The 17,014-nt window shown below is 46.3% G+C and overlaps 1 protein-coding gene across 2 annotated transcripts in view; it reads right to left on the reverse strand.

The window, feature by feature from the left end:
* Positions 1–5,519: 5,519 nt before the first annotated feature.
* The window catches only part of PSME4 (proteasome activator subunit 4), a 37,424-nt gene continuing 25,929 nt past the window's right edge, over positions 5,520–17,014 (reverse strand). For both annotated transcript variants that reach the window (XM_078595989.1, XM_078595990.1), the window contains 9 exons: positions 16,172–16,303; positions 15,672–15,883; positions 13,946–14,031; positions 12,640–12,768; positions 11,394–11,549; positions 8,395–8,548; positions 7,619–7,752; positions 6,863–7,006; positions 5,520–6,627 (listed from right to left, as the gene is read on the reverse strand). In XM_078595989.1, the coding sequence (XP_078452115.1) occupies positions 6,872–7,006; positions 7,619–7,752; positions 8,395–8,548; positions 11,394–11,549; positions 12,640–12,768; positions 13,946–14,031; positions 15,672–15,883; positions 16,172–16,303 (1,138 nt within the window). In that variant the 3' untranslated portion in view covers positions 5,520–6,627; positions 6,863–6,871. The remainder of the gene's footprint in view (positions 6,628–6,862; positions 7,007–7,618; positions 7,753–8,394; positions 8,549–11,393; positions 11,550–12,639; positions 12,769–13,945; positions 14,032–15,671; positions 15,884–16,171; positions 16,304–17,014) is intronic.

Raw genomic sequence — 17,014 nt, forward strand, 5'->3', positions numbered from 1 at the left:
CACCAGGTGAGGTCCCCTCAGGTCGCCAGGTGAGGTCCCCTCAGGCCGCCAGGTGAGGTCCCCTCAGGTCGCCAGGCGAGGTCCCCTCAAGTCACCAGGTGAGGTCCCCTCAGGTCGCCAGGTGAGGTCCCCTCAGGCCGCCAGGTGAGGTCCCCTCAGGTCGTCAGGTGAGGTCCCTTCAGGTCACCAGGTGAGGTCCCCTCAGGTCACCAGGTGAGGTCCCTTCAGGTCACCAGGTGAGGTCCCCTCAGGTCACCAGGTGAGGTCCCCTCAGGTCACCAGGTGAGGTCCCTTCAGGTCACCAGGTGAGGTCCCCTCAGGTCACCAGGTGAGGTCCCCTCAGGTCGCCAGGTGAGGCTCCCTCAGGTCACCAGGTGAGGCTCCCTCAGGCGGTCAGGTGAGGCCCTCCACGGCCCCGAACGCGCTCCTTCCTCATCTTCGCCTGGTGGCGCCTTCCCCCTCGATTCAGGGCGCCCGACCTCCTGGGCGAGACGGAGAGAGCGCGGGGTGACGCGGGGCCTCGCATTAGTCACACGGCGCGCCCTGGAGTCCTGGACCACCTCGCAAAGCAGATGGTCCGTCTCAAGGTATTAGCCAGGCGAAATCGTTGACTCAAGACCCATCGCTTGATTCGGCCCCGGAAGAGCCAAACTCCAGAGCACGGCGCCCGCTGAAAGGGAGCGCACGGGGCAAATCCCCTCGTGGTCCTCCTCCCTCTCCACCACTCCAGAACCCCTATCGCGGTAGGGGAGGGTGGTCCACTTATCCGCTCATCACAAAGTCATCTCGTTCCCAGTCCGCTCACCACAGGGTCCCGTGACTCCCTGTCATTCCCTCACCCACTGACTCCTCGACCCCCCCCCACCACCTCCTCCAGTTAATTCACTACAGTGCCCCCCCCCCCCCAGGGGTCCTGTCCCCCTCGTTCCCCTCGTCCCCCGTGACTGGGCACACAACGCGACACGATCCTCGTTCTGACAATCCCGGCTGCTGCCCCCAGCAACTCGCTCGAGTCGCCCCCGTGGGCGCGAGACTGCGTGGATGAGACTGCGTGGATGCGAGAGGAAGAGGGAGGGGATTCGTGCCTGAGTGTTGGAGGTGTGTGTGTGTGTTTGTGTATGTCATGGTGTGTGTGTGTGTCTTTGTGTATGTTATGGTGTGTGTCTTTGTGTATGTTATGGTGTGTCTTTGTGTATGTTATGGTGTGTCTTTGTTATGGTGTGTCTTTGTGTATATGGTGTGTCTTTGTTATGGTGTATGTCTTTGTGTATGTCATGGTGTGTGTGTCTTTGTGTATGTCATGGTGTGTGTGTGTCTTTGTGTATGTCATGGTGTGTTTTTGTTATGGTGTGTGTTCTTGTGTAGTCATGGTGTGTGTGTCTTTGTGTATGTTATGATGTGTGTCTTTGTTATGGTGTGTGTGTCTTTGTGTATGTGATGGTGTGTGTGTCTTTGTGTATGTTATGGTGTGTGTGTCGTTGTGTATGTCATGGTGTGCCAACTGTGGCACAGTAGGGGGCACAGGTGGGGCATCAGCCAGTCATCTCGGTCATCTCAGTCAGTCGACCCGTGGCACCTGGGTCTGCCCCGTGACCTCCTGCCAGCGGGCGTTCGACACTCCACGTGGCCTCAAGGTGCACATAGCCTGGCACAAGCGTCGTGGTGACGTTACCGCCACTTAGTGGCGAATGGCGGGTGTCTTTGTTATGGTGTGTGTTCTTGTGTATGGTATTGTGTGTCTTTGTGTATGTGATGGTGTGTCTTTGTTATGGTGGGTGTGTCTTTGTTATGGTGTGTGTGTCTTTGTGTAACTAAATTTCCCTGTACAATAATATACGAGTAAATCGTATGGGTTGATAGGTGTGTGTGTGTGTATGTTGGGCTGTGTACGCATGTATGGGGGTGTGTGGTATGTGTGTATATGGTGTGAGGGTGCATGTGGTTTTGGGGTGTGTATCGTGTGGATGGTGTGGGTGTACGGGTTGTAATGGGTGTGTGTGGTGTGTGCGTGTGTATTTTGTATTGTGTCTACAGTATAGTGTGTATTGTGTTTCTTTGTTTGGTGTGTGTATGTGTGTACGGTGTGTGTAGGGGTTTATTTTGGTTGTATTGGGTGTGTATGTGTATGTGTGTACAGTGTGTATATTTGGTGTGTTTTGGCTGTGTATGGTGTGTATATGGTGTATGTATGGAGAGTATATGGTGCATGTATGGTGTGTGTATGGGGTGTGTGTGTGTGTATATGATGTGTGTATTGTGTGTGTGTGTATTTTACGTGTCTATTCTGTGTGTATATGATGTGTGTGTATTGTATGTATACGGTGTGTGTATATTGTGTATGTGTATTGTGCGTGTATATTGTATGTATATGGTCTGTATTGTGTGTTTATGGTGTGTGTAGTGTGTGTATATTGTGTGTGTAGTGTGTATATGGTGTGTGTGTGTATGGTGTGTGTGTATATATGGGGTGTGTGTCAGAGGTGTGGACTCGAGTCATGTGACTTGGACTCGAGTCAGACTCGAGTCATGAATTTGATGACTTGCGACTCGACTTGGACTTGCATAACAATGACTTTGTCCCACCTCTGGTGTGTGTGTAGTGTGTGTATTGTGTGGGTGTATTATGTGTATATGACGTGTGTATTGTATGTATACGGTGTGTGTGTGTGTATATTGTGTGTGTATACGGTGTGTGCATTGTGTGTATACGGCGTGTGTATATTGTGTGTATTGTGTGTGTACGGTGTATATTGTGTATGGTGTGTATATTGTGTATGGTGTGTGTGTATATGGTGTGTATACGGTGTGTGTGTATGGTGTGTGTATGGTGTGTGTGTGTATATTGTATACGGTGTGTATTGTGTATACGGTGTGTGTATTGTGTGTATACGGTGTGTATTGTGTATACGGTGTGTATAGTGTGTGTATTGTGTACGGTGTGTATTGTGTATACGGTGTGTGTGTATTGTATTATATGGTGTGTGTATATTGTGTATGGTGTGTGTATATTGTGTATGGTGTGTGTATATTGTGTGTATTGTGTATATTGTGTATACGGTGTGTATGTTGTATGTATATGGTGTGTGTGTATATTGTGTATGGTGTGTGTATATTGTGTATACGGTGTGTATGGTGTGTGTGGTGTGTGTATGGTGTGTGTATGGTGTGTATATTGTGTATACGGTGTGTATGGTGTGTGTATGGTGTGCGTGGTGTGTGTATATATTGTGTATTGTGTATATTGTGTATACGGTGTATGGTGTGTATGGTGTGTGTATACGGTGTGTGTATGGGGGGTGTGTTTCTGCCCGGCCTGCGCCGCGTTGCTCACGTGTGTGTATATTGTGTATGGTGTGTGTTGTGCGTGTGCACGGCGCGCGCCGCGGCATGCCAATGTGAGCCCTCACCCCAGCGAATCCCACACAAGCGCAACCCATACACAGACAACAACATCATCATCGTCGTCACTGCTATTCTAGCAACAATAGCACAGGGGCACGCGAATGAATGCATTTACCCCGATTTCGTCGTAGGCGCGTCTCCGTCCGCCTCCTCTTCCAGAACGCACGGATCGAACATCAACGAATGAGTGAATGAATGAGGATTTGGATGAACGCGTTGGTGGCCGATGCGTGATTGCAGCCCGGGTCTCCACTCGAAGGATCCACCAGGCAACGTCTTCCCTTCCTCCTCGCGATGCGCAGCCTCCTCCTCCTCGTGCTTTACGATGTGACACCGCTACTCTTCACACACATCCCCCCCTTCCCGCTAGCCGACAGACGGCTGCCTCTTTGAAGCCGCATTTAAAAGACCGCAGCAAGAGACGAACGCCCGCGAGAAATAAGCAGCGCTCGCTCTCAGTAAAAGTGTGCGAAAATAAACAGAGCATCGCTCATCTTCGCAGCGCGAATCGACCGACTGCAGCGCGGCAGCCGAAATGATGAATCGGTCTGCTGCAGCTGGAGCTGTCAGCTCGCTCGTTCTCTCGCTCAGCCTACGCGGTGCTGGCGATGCGCAACACTAGGGGGGTGGCGGGGGGCATCGTGCATCGGGGATGGGAAGCACGGGGTGTGTGTGCGCATGTACCATGACCTTCAACACCTCGACACGGGCCAAAATGGTGGGAGACCACGCGAAAAGGATGGGAGCAGCAACGACAAAAAGACTCGGCGCGTTCGTCTATGAAGTGGCACTAAGAGAGGGAAATGGACAATGTGCGATGTTTCGGCCAATGTTTCTTCTTTCCTAGCACGCGTTGCGTTGCTACGCGAATTGCTTGCTATGCAGGGCACGTCACGCTTGTCGGACGTGCCGATAACGTTGGGCGTATGTGTAAATTGCATGATTTCGCACGACTGCTAACGCAGTACGACCAATTAAGAGTCGTACCAGGCAAGCGTGGGCAGTGGACAATGAAGCAAGACTGCATCAACGGCAATGTTGTTGGTGGTTCAACGCTGGATGACCGGCAGCGAAAATGTTGGAATACAGCAGTGAAGAATGAAACAATTAAACCCCATGAGTGTGCAAGGACTCTAAAAAAATTCAGCAGTAAAATTGCACTAAATCACAAAGTGGAATTGGAGCTTGTACCATTGTAGGTAATCGTGACTTGTGCGCATAAAGCCCCTTTGAGTAGGGGGCATATTGACCGCATGGATATTTCGATTCTGCAGAATGCAGCCAAGCAATGTTTCGCAGAATACTTGTGTACACATTTCATTCGCGTTATTCATACATTGGAAAACACGTTGGCATTTTTCCCCCTCCGCCTTAAATCGAATGTAATTATCGTCACTTAGAATTGACCCACGCTGGCAGACCCGTGCTCATTTCCAGGCCGCTGTCGTCTTCACCTCGTGCCGCACAGGGACAGCTGCCACTGGGTGTCCCCTCGGATAGACTGCAGCAGGGCAATGAAATCCTTGAAAAAGAAGTGTGATGCAAGGCGCTTGAAGTCGTCGAGGCATTAAGTGCCCTTTGCATGCAAATCCTGAGAACACTTCGTATGCTTCAGTCCACAGATCATGTCCACTATCCATCTACACGTGCAACAGGAGCTGCCTTCAGGAGCTGCAGAATGTGCTCACGTTCCACGGAAATATACAGCACAACAAATCGGGGGTAGATACTATTTTTTTTAGCTCTACATTGGTCGCTTGGTCTTCGCTTGGGAACTAAGAGCTCGTTTTTTGCCCTTAAATATTTGTATTTTTTGAAAGTTCATGGTCCAATTCTACAAGCAATTATCTGTTTTAAATGTACGTTTATTCTCGTAAAAAAGTATAGGTATATCCCCCTTTGCTTGTGTATTTCTTTCGCGATTTTGGTTTATGGGCAATTATTTAATAATGTTTCTCTTTACCGCCACATCAATGCTTCACAGCATTTACATCTCAAAATGTATTGGATGCTGTGTGCCTGGACACGTTACGAGTTGTGCATTCGGATGTCGATGACAGAAAATTAATGGATCTCCAGTAACGCATTATGCAACACATCTTTCTTTCTGCATGATGTACGATTTGATAAAATTGTTTATTTCCTTTTAGACAAAATTATGAAATCATTTTCCCGGGGGGGGGGGGGGGGTTGGTGACTCACAACATGTGCAGTCTGTTTCAAAAGCGTGCACCGATCAAGCACACGTAGCAACCTCACTTTTGTGAGGTTTTTGTTTATATCCTGACGAGTATGTCTTTGTTTAAAAATGCACCGATCATATTTTTGTTTAAAATTTCAACATTTGGCACGAGAAAATATAAATCACTCAATCAGACCCTTTAAATGACTCCGGGATTGAGTGGCCGATGAATTAAAATCATTTTCAGTCAAAATCAAAATGCCAATGCCGAAAACGCCGCCTCGTGTCGCTAGACAGCACGTTACATTCTCTTAACGAACCCAACGAGAGAAACGCCTGTTGAGAATATCAAACCAAAATGCCACCAGTCTGTCTGGTCACAAACTTGGCTTTCACGTGTGTTGCCCAGCTGATCGCTTCCATCGCACAAAGTCCACTTACTCCCTGAACAATGAGCTGCAAGCAACAACTTCAAAGGTAAACAGGTTTCAACAACCAAAATAAAACGCTGTAAAACAAAAGATAAACCCAAACAATAATAATGCATAAACAATCAGCTACTGCAATTAACAACAATGCAACTCTCAATCAAGAAAAACAATTGAAAACCTAGCAATATACAGGTTCTTTCTCTGAGAAAGGATTCGAACCTTCCCCGTCCGTGTTGGGGACTGTAACCCCGCACACCCGGCATTTTGAGTAAACGAGCAGAGCAGTGCTGCTCGCAAACCTGGCGCAGAAATATTTCACTATCCATTTAATGGTCACATTTTAGCAGAGCATAACATGCTTTAAATGAATACTGTGGGTATTGCTTGAGTGTAAATATTTATTTAGTATTGTGCATAAAAAGGCAAATGTTCAGATGCCTGTAAATGTCTCGGTTTTTTCTATCATGCAGAATCCCCAATGACGCCAATGCAAATGCCATCACAGGACGAACTTTAGCTGGCCGTCACCAACAGGAAACGGAATCTTTTGGTGATGGATTCTGGTCCCACAAGGTCAACGGCTCAATCCCAAAAGCATCACCGAAAGAATATCTGGAAACAAAAACACACACATACACACACATCTCTCAAGTAAATAAGTTGATCAACTGTGTTCAGTCCTAACAGTTTGAAATAGATAAAAGCGTAAATCTCCGCGTGGTACGTTTTAAAACTCACATTCTAGGTTCACAACTGACTGGTATGTTGCGTTCATGAAATTTGCTAGACTATGCACTGTGTGCTAATAAATCCGCATGCCGGGCAATATATTGTCCTGCTTTAGTACCGTGCTGGCTCATGCATAGTAGCAGGGAGACACAAGCAGGTCTGTGAGCACCACCAGCTGATCGTCCGTGAACTGCTGCTTGTGTTCCTGCCAGTTGTCGTGGTGCGTTCGTCGGAAGTTGGTGAGCGTCTTCTTCACCGTCAACTAAAAAAAAAGGAAAATCCAGTCGCGAGGAGCAAATGTGTTTTTAGTCTTCAAAAATGTTATTCGCTCACGAAAAAAAATATATCTTAACTACATCTCAGTTCTGTGTTTATTTTAATATTTCATCAAAATTGTAAGTGTTTTCACATTGCCCACGCTCATCTCTGTTGGCAGCTCAAAATCGAAGTGGAAATTCCCCATTCTTATTAAATTACACAATTGAAATATGCAAGCAATCATAGCCCCTTTCCTGCAAAGACTTGGCAGGTTCCTCCTGAAAAATGTCATTGGACTCAGTGAGGCTATTCTGGGTAAACGAGCATAATTATGATAATGTCCGCCTCCCAATAGGGCAATCGATCTTAACTAAACACCAGATGATATTAATGTTTATTGACCCAAGATGGATGATGATGTGTGGAGTCGATCCCCCACCGAGACCCAACTCCGTGGCTTGCCATGTACGAATCGAGTAATTTACCACAGTGCTATTGAGCCGGATTATAACTTTACATTCGGATTCATTATGGATAAAAAAAAACAGCCAGCACGCAAAGCTATTCTGAGATTTCCTTCCGAGCGGATGTCGTGATGCTGCAGCCCGCAGATTACCTCGATGGGCTGGGGATCATTGAGGTGCTGGCTGAGGTCCATGAGGAGCTGGGGCATCCAGGTGGGCACCTCGTAGGGGCTGGAGAGGATGCAAGCGCTCAGCCCGAGCACCCCCGCGTGGCGCCGCACCAGGTCTTCACGAGTCACACACACACACACGAGCCTCAGGTCATCAATAAAACCTCTGCTTGTGGCGTACAACAAGTTTTCTTATTTTTCGATTTAAAGCTTTCCTGACTGCAGGGATTCATCTTCTTGGTTCTTTCGGTAAAGTCGCGTAGAATGGAAATAATAAAATAATAAAAATAAAACACGGCGTTTCAGACTCTGTCTTCTCGAAAGACCTGTTCTCCACCTGAGGACGGCTGCTTGCGTTGTGGCGGAAACGTCGTGAGAATTATTTTATAATGTTTTATTTTTATTATTTTATTATTTCCATTCTACGTGACTTTACCGAAAGAACCAAGAAGATGAAGTTTTCTCATTGTTTATTTTTGGAGAAACAATCCAACCAATGGTGTTTTTTGTGGAGATTGAATAAAAAAATAAGTCATTTGGTAAATTATATTCTCCACAGCGGTCACCATTCAAAAGGGTGATGCTTGTTGTGATGTTGGCATTATCATTGCGCAGCGTGGCACTGGCAATCATCTGCCTCACTACGACAAGACATGGTGAACAGAGCAAACAGAGTGCGTCAACTACACCAATAATTATTGGTGTAGTTATAATTATTGTTGCAACAAACAATTCGTATAATATAACTGAAAGCGCACCTGTGACAGGTATGGGCTGGCTCGCCTCCCTGTGACGTCGCTTGGGCATGCGTGTCTGGCTCAGGCTCTCAAAGTGGCTCTGCATGGCCTCGTCCATGTGCAGGAAGCTGCACTGCAGCAGGCCACTCAAGGTCGTGGCTGCCATCTCCCGCACCTGCGCCACCACCAGTTGCACGCAAGCACGCACGCAAGCACGCACGCATTCCACATGAATACAAGTACAATCATATCTTGCGGTGTATCTGCCATATATTTTTTTCTGGGAAAAAAACGTTTACTGTGGGCGAGTCAAAAATGCAACATTAAAAACCACTATGAAGGCAAAGACCCGAACCGACTGTTGGGGTAAATGCTGTTAGTGAGCAACTATTAAGCCCGGCACAGCACACAAAGTAAGTAGGTGGCCAGCACCATACCGAGACACCTTTGTCCACGCAGTGCTGATGTTTATGCACTGCACCAGGTACTTATTTCAAGCTGAATTGTCCTAGGGGAGGTCCAGGACTGGTTCAGATATTCAACACCGATGTTCGCGAGTGGGAAATTAACTCGGGTAGTCGGAGCGCAATGCGCTAACCACTACACTACCACTCCCCACAATCCACTATAAACACACAGTCGTGTGAATGCAGATGCATTGTAACATGTTAATACAAACCAAGCTGTGTGACAGTTCAGCCAAGCGATAACGATTCTTAGGATCAGATGTAGACATGAAATGCTCATTAGTCACATTCAGTCGGTTACAATCACAAGGGTAATGATGCTTTGTTGTGAGGCTGCCACTTGGATGTTTGTAGACAGAGTTTGTACGACATGGTACTTGTATTAAGCTGCCCCGCGATGGCAGGGCATGGTGTATGGAGCAAACACAAAGTGGTGCCTTGCAAAAGCAGTATCAAGGCTATTCATGTTGAACTAGAAATTTGACATCGTCAACGCACAAAGGATTTAAATTTTTCAATGCAACTGCATAATAAAATGGTAATACATAATCCCATTTCCAGTGCTAAACACATCGACTCACGTAGCTGGCATGCACTACATTTTATACCAAATTGTCATTAAATGCAATGCCTTCTCATTTATTTACTTTTTTTCTTTCAATGCCTTCGTGTTAATGGTCAGCAGCATGCGGACGACCGTTAACTTCGAGTATTTTGAAGACCAACGCAAGAACTCTATGAGAACATTCTTTGCATTCGTGTCGGTGAAGTGTGAAATACGGTCAAGGTTCCCATCAAGTCCAAGATAACAAGACTCCAATCAACGACGAGCTGCCACTGCCAAACAGGCAAGATGAAAATCCATGTCTCCGCTGACATCCGAGGTTATCTCTTCTCACCGGAATAACGATTAGCCCACAATGAGCGAGAGCGATGGAGGGTCACGTCTTGGGTATTGTGTCTTTTCCTTTGGGTCATGCGCTGCATACTGATACGAGATCAGCATACATGCAAGGCCAAACTTCCAGGAACAATTCACCACAAGGAGATCTTAACAGATACCCATTTTCTGTCCACATGGAAAATAAGATCTACACTACAAAATGACCAATGACAAATTAAGATTCAATGACAGTAATGAAACGTGAAAAAAACTACGTTTATATATGTACAAAATTATAAAACTAAACAATGAGATTTTCAAGACACCAGATTTAGCAACACCCAGGTAATGTGAAAATCAGGTTCCGTGTAACTTCACTTCTGTAAAAGTCAACTTCATGCATTTTCATTCCAACAAAGAACAATATGTCTGTGACACGACCGTTACCACTTTTCTATGAACATTGAATGCATATAAAGCATCTCATCAATGTCGAAAATGCTGCCTTTTAACGGACTGCACCAATTTTGTAATTACCACTCTCGCAATCACTTTTCGACAAACTGCGCAACTCGGCGCTGTAAACACGAGTCAACGGGTGCGACATGAACCGCCGTCGCTGCCATGCAAGAAGGTGCGACGCGGCAGCCAGAAGATGGCACAGCGACCGGCAGGGCACTGCGACCTGACTGCACCGCTTAGCCAGTCTGCTGGGACCCCAATCGGAGATTTCAGCGGGGTTGCTATGGTAACTGATTTATGGCTCACATCAGCAGGCTAAATGGCAGGCCCCTGTCTTACCATGGACAAAGCCAACGTGTGATGGAAACCCGTGCGGCAGTGAAGAGATGCGCTGGGGTGTCATGGCAGGTGTCGTAAAAGTTAGGTGTTTTTCCCAAAATCTTTTGGGAAGCAAGCAAAATAACTGGCCATCTGAAACGTTTACGTGGTCACAATTAAAAAGTGGGAGTAAAACCACAGTGCGCTAGAGTTTGTACGGAGGCTACAGTTTATACGGAGAGTCTAAAACTGGCACTCTTCCAAAAATGCATCTGGGAGCAAAGTGACCCAGGTGCACATAAATTGGCTACATTCAGCAGACTTTAATTAGCCCTGTGACACGTAATTTCACCGACATTCGCTTTTATATCCAAACAAGTTGAAATTGTGCATAATAACCCTCGAGTATGCCGAGTGCATTTTGTTTGTGCATATGGGTATATATCACGTGCACTTGCTAACGTGCGTGCGTATGTCCAACACCCCTGGCTCAAGACAAGTGGATTGAGCAAGTCGGTCAAGACTTGCAGTGCCGACCACTGCGGACATGCATGCGTGTATGCGTGCGTGTGGGGAGCACTGCACTACGAACCCGGAGACACAAGTTCGATTCCCGTTCACGGCCAACACCAGTGATAATTATCTGAACTGGTCCTGGACCTCCCTTAGGTCGACTCAGCTTCAACTGAGCACCTGGTTCATTGTGTAAACATCGCCACAAAGGAGGCCGGGCGTGGTGCTGGCCACCCGCCCCCTCGTGTGCAGTGCCGGCCTTCATTAGGTGCTTGCTAACAGCACTTGCCCCAACAGTCTGTTAAGGTTACACGGGGAATCTTTGTCTCTGTACGGGTGTGTGTGTGTTGGCAGAGTAAAAGCGCCCCGTATTGCACCTCAAGCTGCTCGTCCTGCAGGAAGGCGAGAACTTGCTTACGGATGGAGCACACGGCTTCTGGGTCAGCCAGGAACAGGAAGAGGTTGTAGAAGACCGTGACCTGCAGGTAAATGAGCGCCGTGTAGCGAGCATGCCACGAGCTGCTACACGAGATCTGCGAACCACAGAGACAAAGATCCCCACATGTAGTCTTCAGCAGAATGTTGGCGCAAGTGCGAAAAGCAAGCAATATATTAAGTCTGGCACAGCACACGAGGGAGTGGGTGGTCAACACTATATCTGGCTGCCTTTATCTCCCCAGTGCTTATGTTTAAACACCATACAAGTAAATCAATTGTAAGTATGTATGTTGAACATCTTTTGCACCATACGTAGCCAAACGTGCTCAGCCTAAGTCGACCTCGGGGAGGCCCAGGACCGGTTCAAATATTCACCATTGTTTTTGGTCGTGAGTGGAAATCGAACTTGGGTCACCGGGTTTGTAGTGCAGTGCGCGAACCACTACACTACCGCTCCTCACCACGCACTCTGAACCACGCGCACACACTCCATCGTGGTTACTACACATACATGTCTAAAACCCTTTGGCAATTCATCACTGGATGGGGGCTTCCTCACATTGTGGCGGGTCATTAGGGCAATATGACCGTACACCATCATTGTGGGCTGAAAGCAGCCAGCATAAACGTGACAGCACAGAAGTTCAGCAAAACAATGGAAAAGTTAAACTGCCCAATGTTGCTCACCAGGTAGCCCCGAAGCCTGTAAAACCTGTTCTGCATGGTGGTCGCCCCTCCAAACACTATCCAGGTTTAAACCTGACGAGAACGGGTACATCCCGGGTAATTTGTAGTTGCAGTAACTGCATACCCTTACACTATTAAAGTACTAAACTGAAACTTTTAATTTTACCAGGTAAGGTCCACTGAGCTGTATAACTCTTCTTCAGAAGCGACCTGGTCACAAGTGATAGCCCAATTAAGTGGCTTATCATGTGTAAATCTATAGCAGCCAAATACTCTACATGCACGCTTCTAAATGTGGAGGTAAAAACCCAAGGGACCTGGAGAAAAATCCAAGAGACCTCGGGGAGAACACGCAAACTCCAACTCTACAGGCAACAGGGATGGGATCAAACCCATGACCTCTTGCATACCAGGCGAGGTAGGTAACATCTCGCCACCGCAGGGCATCGTGTGTAAGACACCACGTAAAGGCTTGGTGCTCGTGCACGCCCGGGTCACCTGCTCGAGCATTTTGAAGATGATGGGCACGTGGTCAGTGGGCAGCAGGGTCTGGGCCACGAGTGAGAGCGCCAACTTGGCATCGCTCTTCATCTCATCGTAGCTGGCATCGTTCTCCACTGGGGTAATCTGCAACATGGACAAGCAACACATTACAGACTGACTGACTGCTGCTGCTGAGCTCGGTGACACAAACGTTTTATATTTGTTTTCTTCAGTGTATGCACAGGGAATTCGAAGAATGAATCAATATTAATTAGATGCTATTATTCCCGTAGTGTGAAGGATTGTGAATGTAAAATAATGTGTACACTTGGGAAGTCGACTAACATGGAACAACGACTGCACGGAAGACAAAAGAGTGAGGATCGCAAGGGCAAAAGGGATAATGGCAGAATTCAAATAACATCTGGAGAAGCAAGCAAGTCAGCTACAAGACCAACTGAACATCTTAAGAACATGCATGTCCAGTACAGCTGTTTATGTCTACGAGACTTGAAAAAGACTGATAGAGATAAGATATTGGCATTCGAAATGTATTTCCGCAGAAGGATACTGCATCTAAACTGGACCCAAAGAAGGACCAACATATAAATGAGAAAAAGGTTGCACATAGAAGATGACCTGATGATGCAGGCAGTGATAAGAAGGAAACTGGCACTATTTGGACACACGTGTAGGATGGACAGCAACATGAAACTTAATAGTGTGTTCAGGAACAATGGAAGGAACCATACAAAGAGGTAGACCTAACATAGAATGGCTTGACTACAGAAGAGATTGGTGCGAGAGAGATGTGCAACTAAATGAGCATATTGGCACAAGACAAAGGAAAGTGGAAACAATGAAATGTGCAGTGGACACCTACGGGCACGACCTGCCCATGGCATCGTGATGATTGATAATTGGTTTTTTACCCTTCTATCTGGCAACAAAACTTGACACCTTTTTACGAGGAGTCATGTTTGCATAGACCACAATACCTGCAGTCATAATGCAAACAAAAAACACAACTCTGATAATGTATGCACTGTCCTTGAAGTTGATTGGTCCACACCCGAGACAGCTTTCCTTAGAGCCTAGTCTCACATGGGTTGGACCAGATGACGCCAAAAGGCGCACAACTCAAAGACAATGCAAAGACAATTGCATTATGACTGCAGGTATTGTGGTCTATGCAAACATGACTCCTCGTAAAAAAGGTGTCAGTTTTGTTGCTAGATAAAAAGGGTAAAAAAACAATTATCATATTTTTTACTGGCAAATGAGGTAGCAATGGTGTAAATCGTGATGACTGTTCCCATACCTTACAAATGAGTGGTAGCAGCTGTAGGTGCTCCTTCGGAGTGGAGTAGAGGGAGCGCCCAGCGCTCGCCATCAGCCACTTCAGCACTAGAGCCACAGACACAGACCAAATGTGACGAGGCATCATTGATCGATTGAGTGAGTGATAGTAGACACTTGCTTCGGCGCCGTCTCGCCACCACAGGGGCTCATCCCTAGTGCTATGTACGTATGTGTGTTGAACTTCTTTCGCACCGTACGTAGCCAACCGTGCTAATCGGAGGTGTGGGGGAAGGACACGCATAACTAAACACAAAAAGCAGTTAAATTTCGATTTAAAACTTTCGTGACTGCAGGGATTCATCTTCTTGGTTCTTTCGGTAAAGTCACGTAGAAGGGAAGTAATTAAATAATAAAAATAAAACATAATAAAACAATTCTCACGACGTTTCGGCCACAACGCAAGCAGCAGTCCTCAGGTGAAAACCAGGTCTGTCGAGGCGACAGCGTCATTCAAATGCTGTCGCCTCGACAGACCTGGTTTTCACCTGAGGACGGCTGCTTGCGTTGTGGCCGAAACGTCGTGAGAATTGTTTTATTATGTTTTATTTTTATTATTTAATTACTTCCCTTCTACGTGACTTTACCGAAAGAACCAAGAAGACAAAAAGCAGTTTGAATAAATGTGTTTTAAATCTAAATTAAAAAATACAAATCTCCAGTGGCTTCCTACTCGTAGCTCTCGAGTTAAAAGCGAAACGTCGAACAAACGCCTGTAATTTACATCATTGGTAGGATGAGGCTAACGATGAAAAACAAAGATCTCTCAATTTCATTAATCGTATTGTTTAGCTGATTTGACACACTATTTCTAATTTCAGCCATTCATCAAGAGGGTGCCTCCAAGCAAGCAATCAAAACACAATTCTCACTTCATCAAAAATGTTTTGCCTGCTCTCCAGAGGTGGGGGTCTCACCTTCTCAACAGAACAAATGTTCACTTTTTAAATGGTGCCGTTTTACGTATTTTAGCGCACTGCTCATCCTCGTGTTATATTTGGTTCTCACGTTTGAAGTGGAACGATAAATACAGTAGACTCTCGATTATCCACGCTAATGACGGGGAGGACAGCCACAGATAATTAAAAATTGCGGAAAATCCAAAAATATAATATTTTTCCACTGATCTCTTTGCCAAAAACCACTAATAAGTTATGTTTAAGTTAATAAAATTGAGTTTCTTAATTAATAAAATCAAAATTTGTAGGAAAGAATGTATTGATCTTGTTTTATTACAAAAGTCCATACAAAAGCACACCCTCACTTAAAAAGGTTTGAAAAATCCTTTCCTGCTCCCACGCAGAAGACTCCGCCCACTAAGTGGATAGCAGCAGAGGCATGCCAATCAAAATAAATCAAATTCTACCCACCGGTTTAAATATATGCAACTACTGTACTGCAAAAGCGATCACGTGGATTTCGGATTAACCGGAACACATATTTGTTTAGTTCAAGCACGTAACTTGTAATAAACATATTCAAGAATACCAATGTATAACTGTTTTTAGATTATTAATTTGGGCAAAGGAAAAATCCACAAGTTATTAATTTATGTCAAAATCTCAGGTGCCGTGGTTAATCCGCAAAATCGGATAAACCGCACGCGGCTAATCGAGAATCTGCTGTACCTTTCAACAAAACAAAAGCGGCACAGGGGATAATTGGCGAGAGCTGCCTGCCGGGCTCACCCGTCTTGAGCAGCTTGATGGCCTGCACCACCTCGTCAGCCTCCTTGCCCCCGCCGTTCTCCTCCAGCACGTGGTTCGAGATCTCCTCGTCGAGCTCCAGCAGCGGCTTGAGACGCTGCACCACGTTCGCGGCAAACTCGGCGCGCCGCGGCGACAGCGTGTCCACGCCGTTGGGCAGCGCCACGTCCAGCATGAAGATGTTCGTCAGCACGCTGCGCGGCACAGGGGAAGGATCGCGGGGCCGGGTGCAAGAGTTAAACGAATCGCACGTAAGCATCCGACAATGAACCTCTACAACTCAATTTCCACTGAGCAGATTATCACGTGGACTCACGGGCCTCCACCATAAGAATGTGGAATTTATGCCAATGGCTCTAGACTTAACAGAGACGAGCATTACAAAATGCTGACAACATTTTGACATTCATCATTATAAAACAAAAATCTCAACATTACGTGCAACACTTTTACGTGTGTGTGTGTATATAGATAGCTAGTACCTCCCAATGCGCTCGCGTACATTCTTGTACACCTGCGTAAGCATGGGCTCCAGGTAGCCAAGCAGGGCATGGAGGAGGCTGGGTACACGCCACTCCTGCTGTGCCAAGCCGCCCTGCAGCACGTACAGCCGGCTACAACACACAGCCGTGCACCATACGCCTTACCAAACAGCACGTACGGCCCGCCACTTAAACCACGCTTCACGAGCGTGTTCAATACTGCTGGTTACTTTGGACAAGACAACAGTGCACGTATACGGTTATGCAGAAGTGGCCGACCTACAACAAGCATGTTACATCATAGGGGTGGGATTTTTTTTGTTCACTCACACAAGTAGCTATCATCCTAAATCGGAAAAATTGATGCAATTGGATCAGTACAGATACCGTATAAAGTAGGGTGACAATGACCAAGTCAATTGGCCCTTAAATACTTGTTCCATCGAGGCTGTTACTTTACTTTCTATGGCAAGATTCCAGATATAAAAAAACACATAAATCACAATCAATTGTGGCACAAAACTTCCAACGCCTCAAACACACACAAAATAATTTTGCCAAGATGACAAGCCACACACAGATCACAACATTCAAAATAGCTCACACCATTCCTCTCATGGGAACAAACTTTAGTTTCACAAAAGCCATTTTCCACGCATCCCTTTAGCCGATTTCATTAAGCGAATTAAAACTGACACATGGTAAACCCATCCAGTGAACATTTGGCTCAAGCGAGCTGAACTATTCATACGCCACCTTCACCATACCATTCGTGCAGTGGATATGAAATGTGGAACTTGCTACTTTAAAGACTGACGCTCTACTCACAAAATCAGTGAGGTT

The sequence above is a fragment of the Lampetra planeri genome, chromosome 7 (genome assembly GCF_965212315.1).
Source record: "Lampetra planeri chromosome 7, kcLamPlan1.2.h2, whole genome shotgun sequence".
Classification (NCBI taxonomy): domain Eukaryota; kingdom Metazoa; phylum Chordata; class Hyperoartia; order Petromyzontiformes; family Petromyzontidae; genus Lampetra; species Lampetra planeri.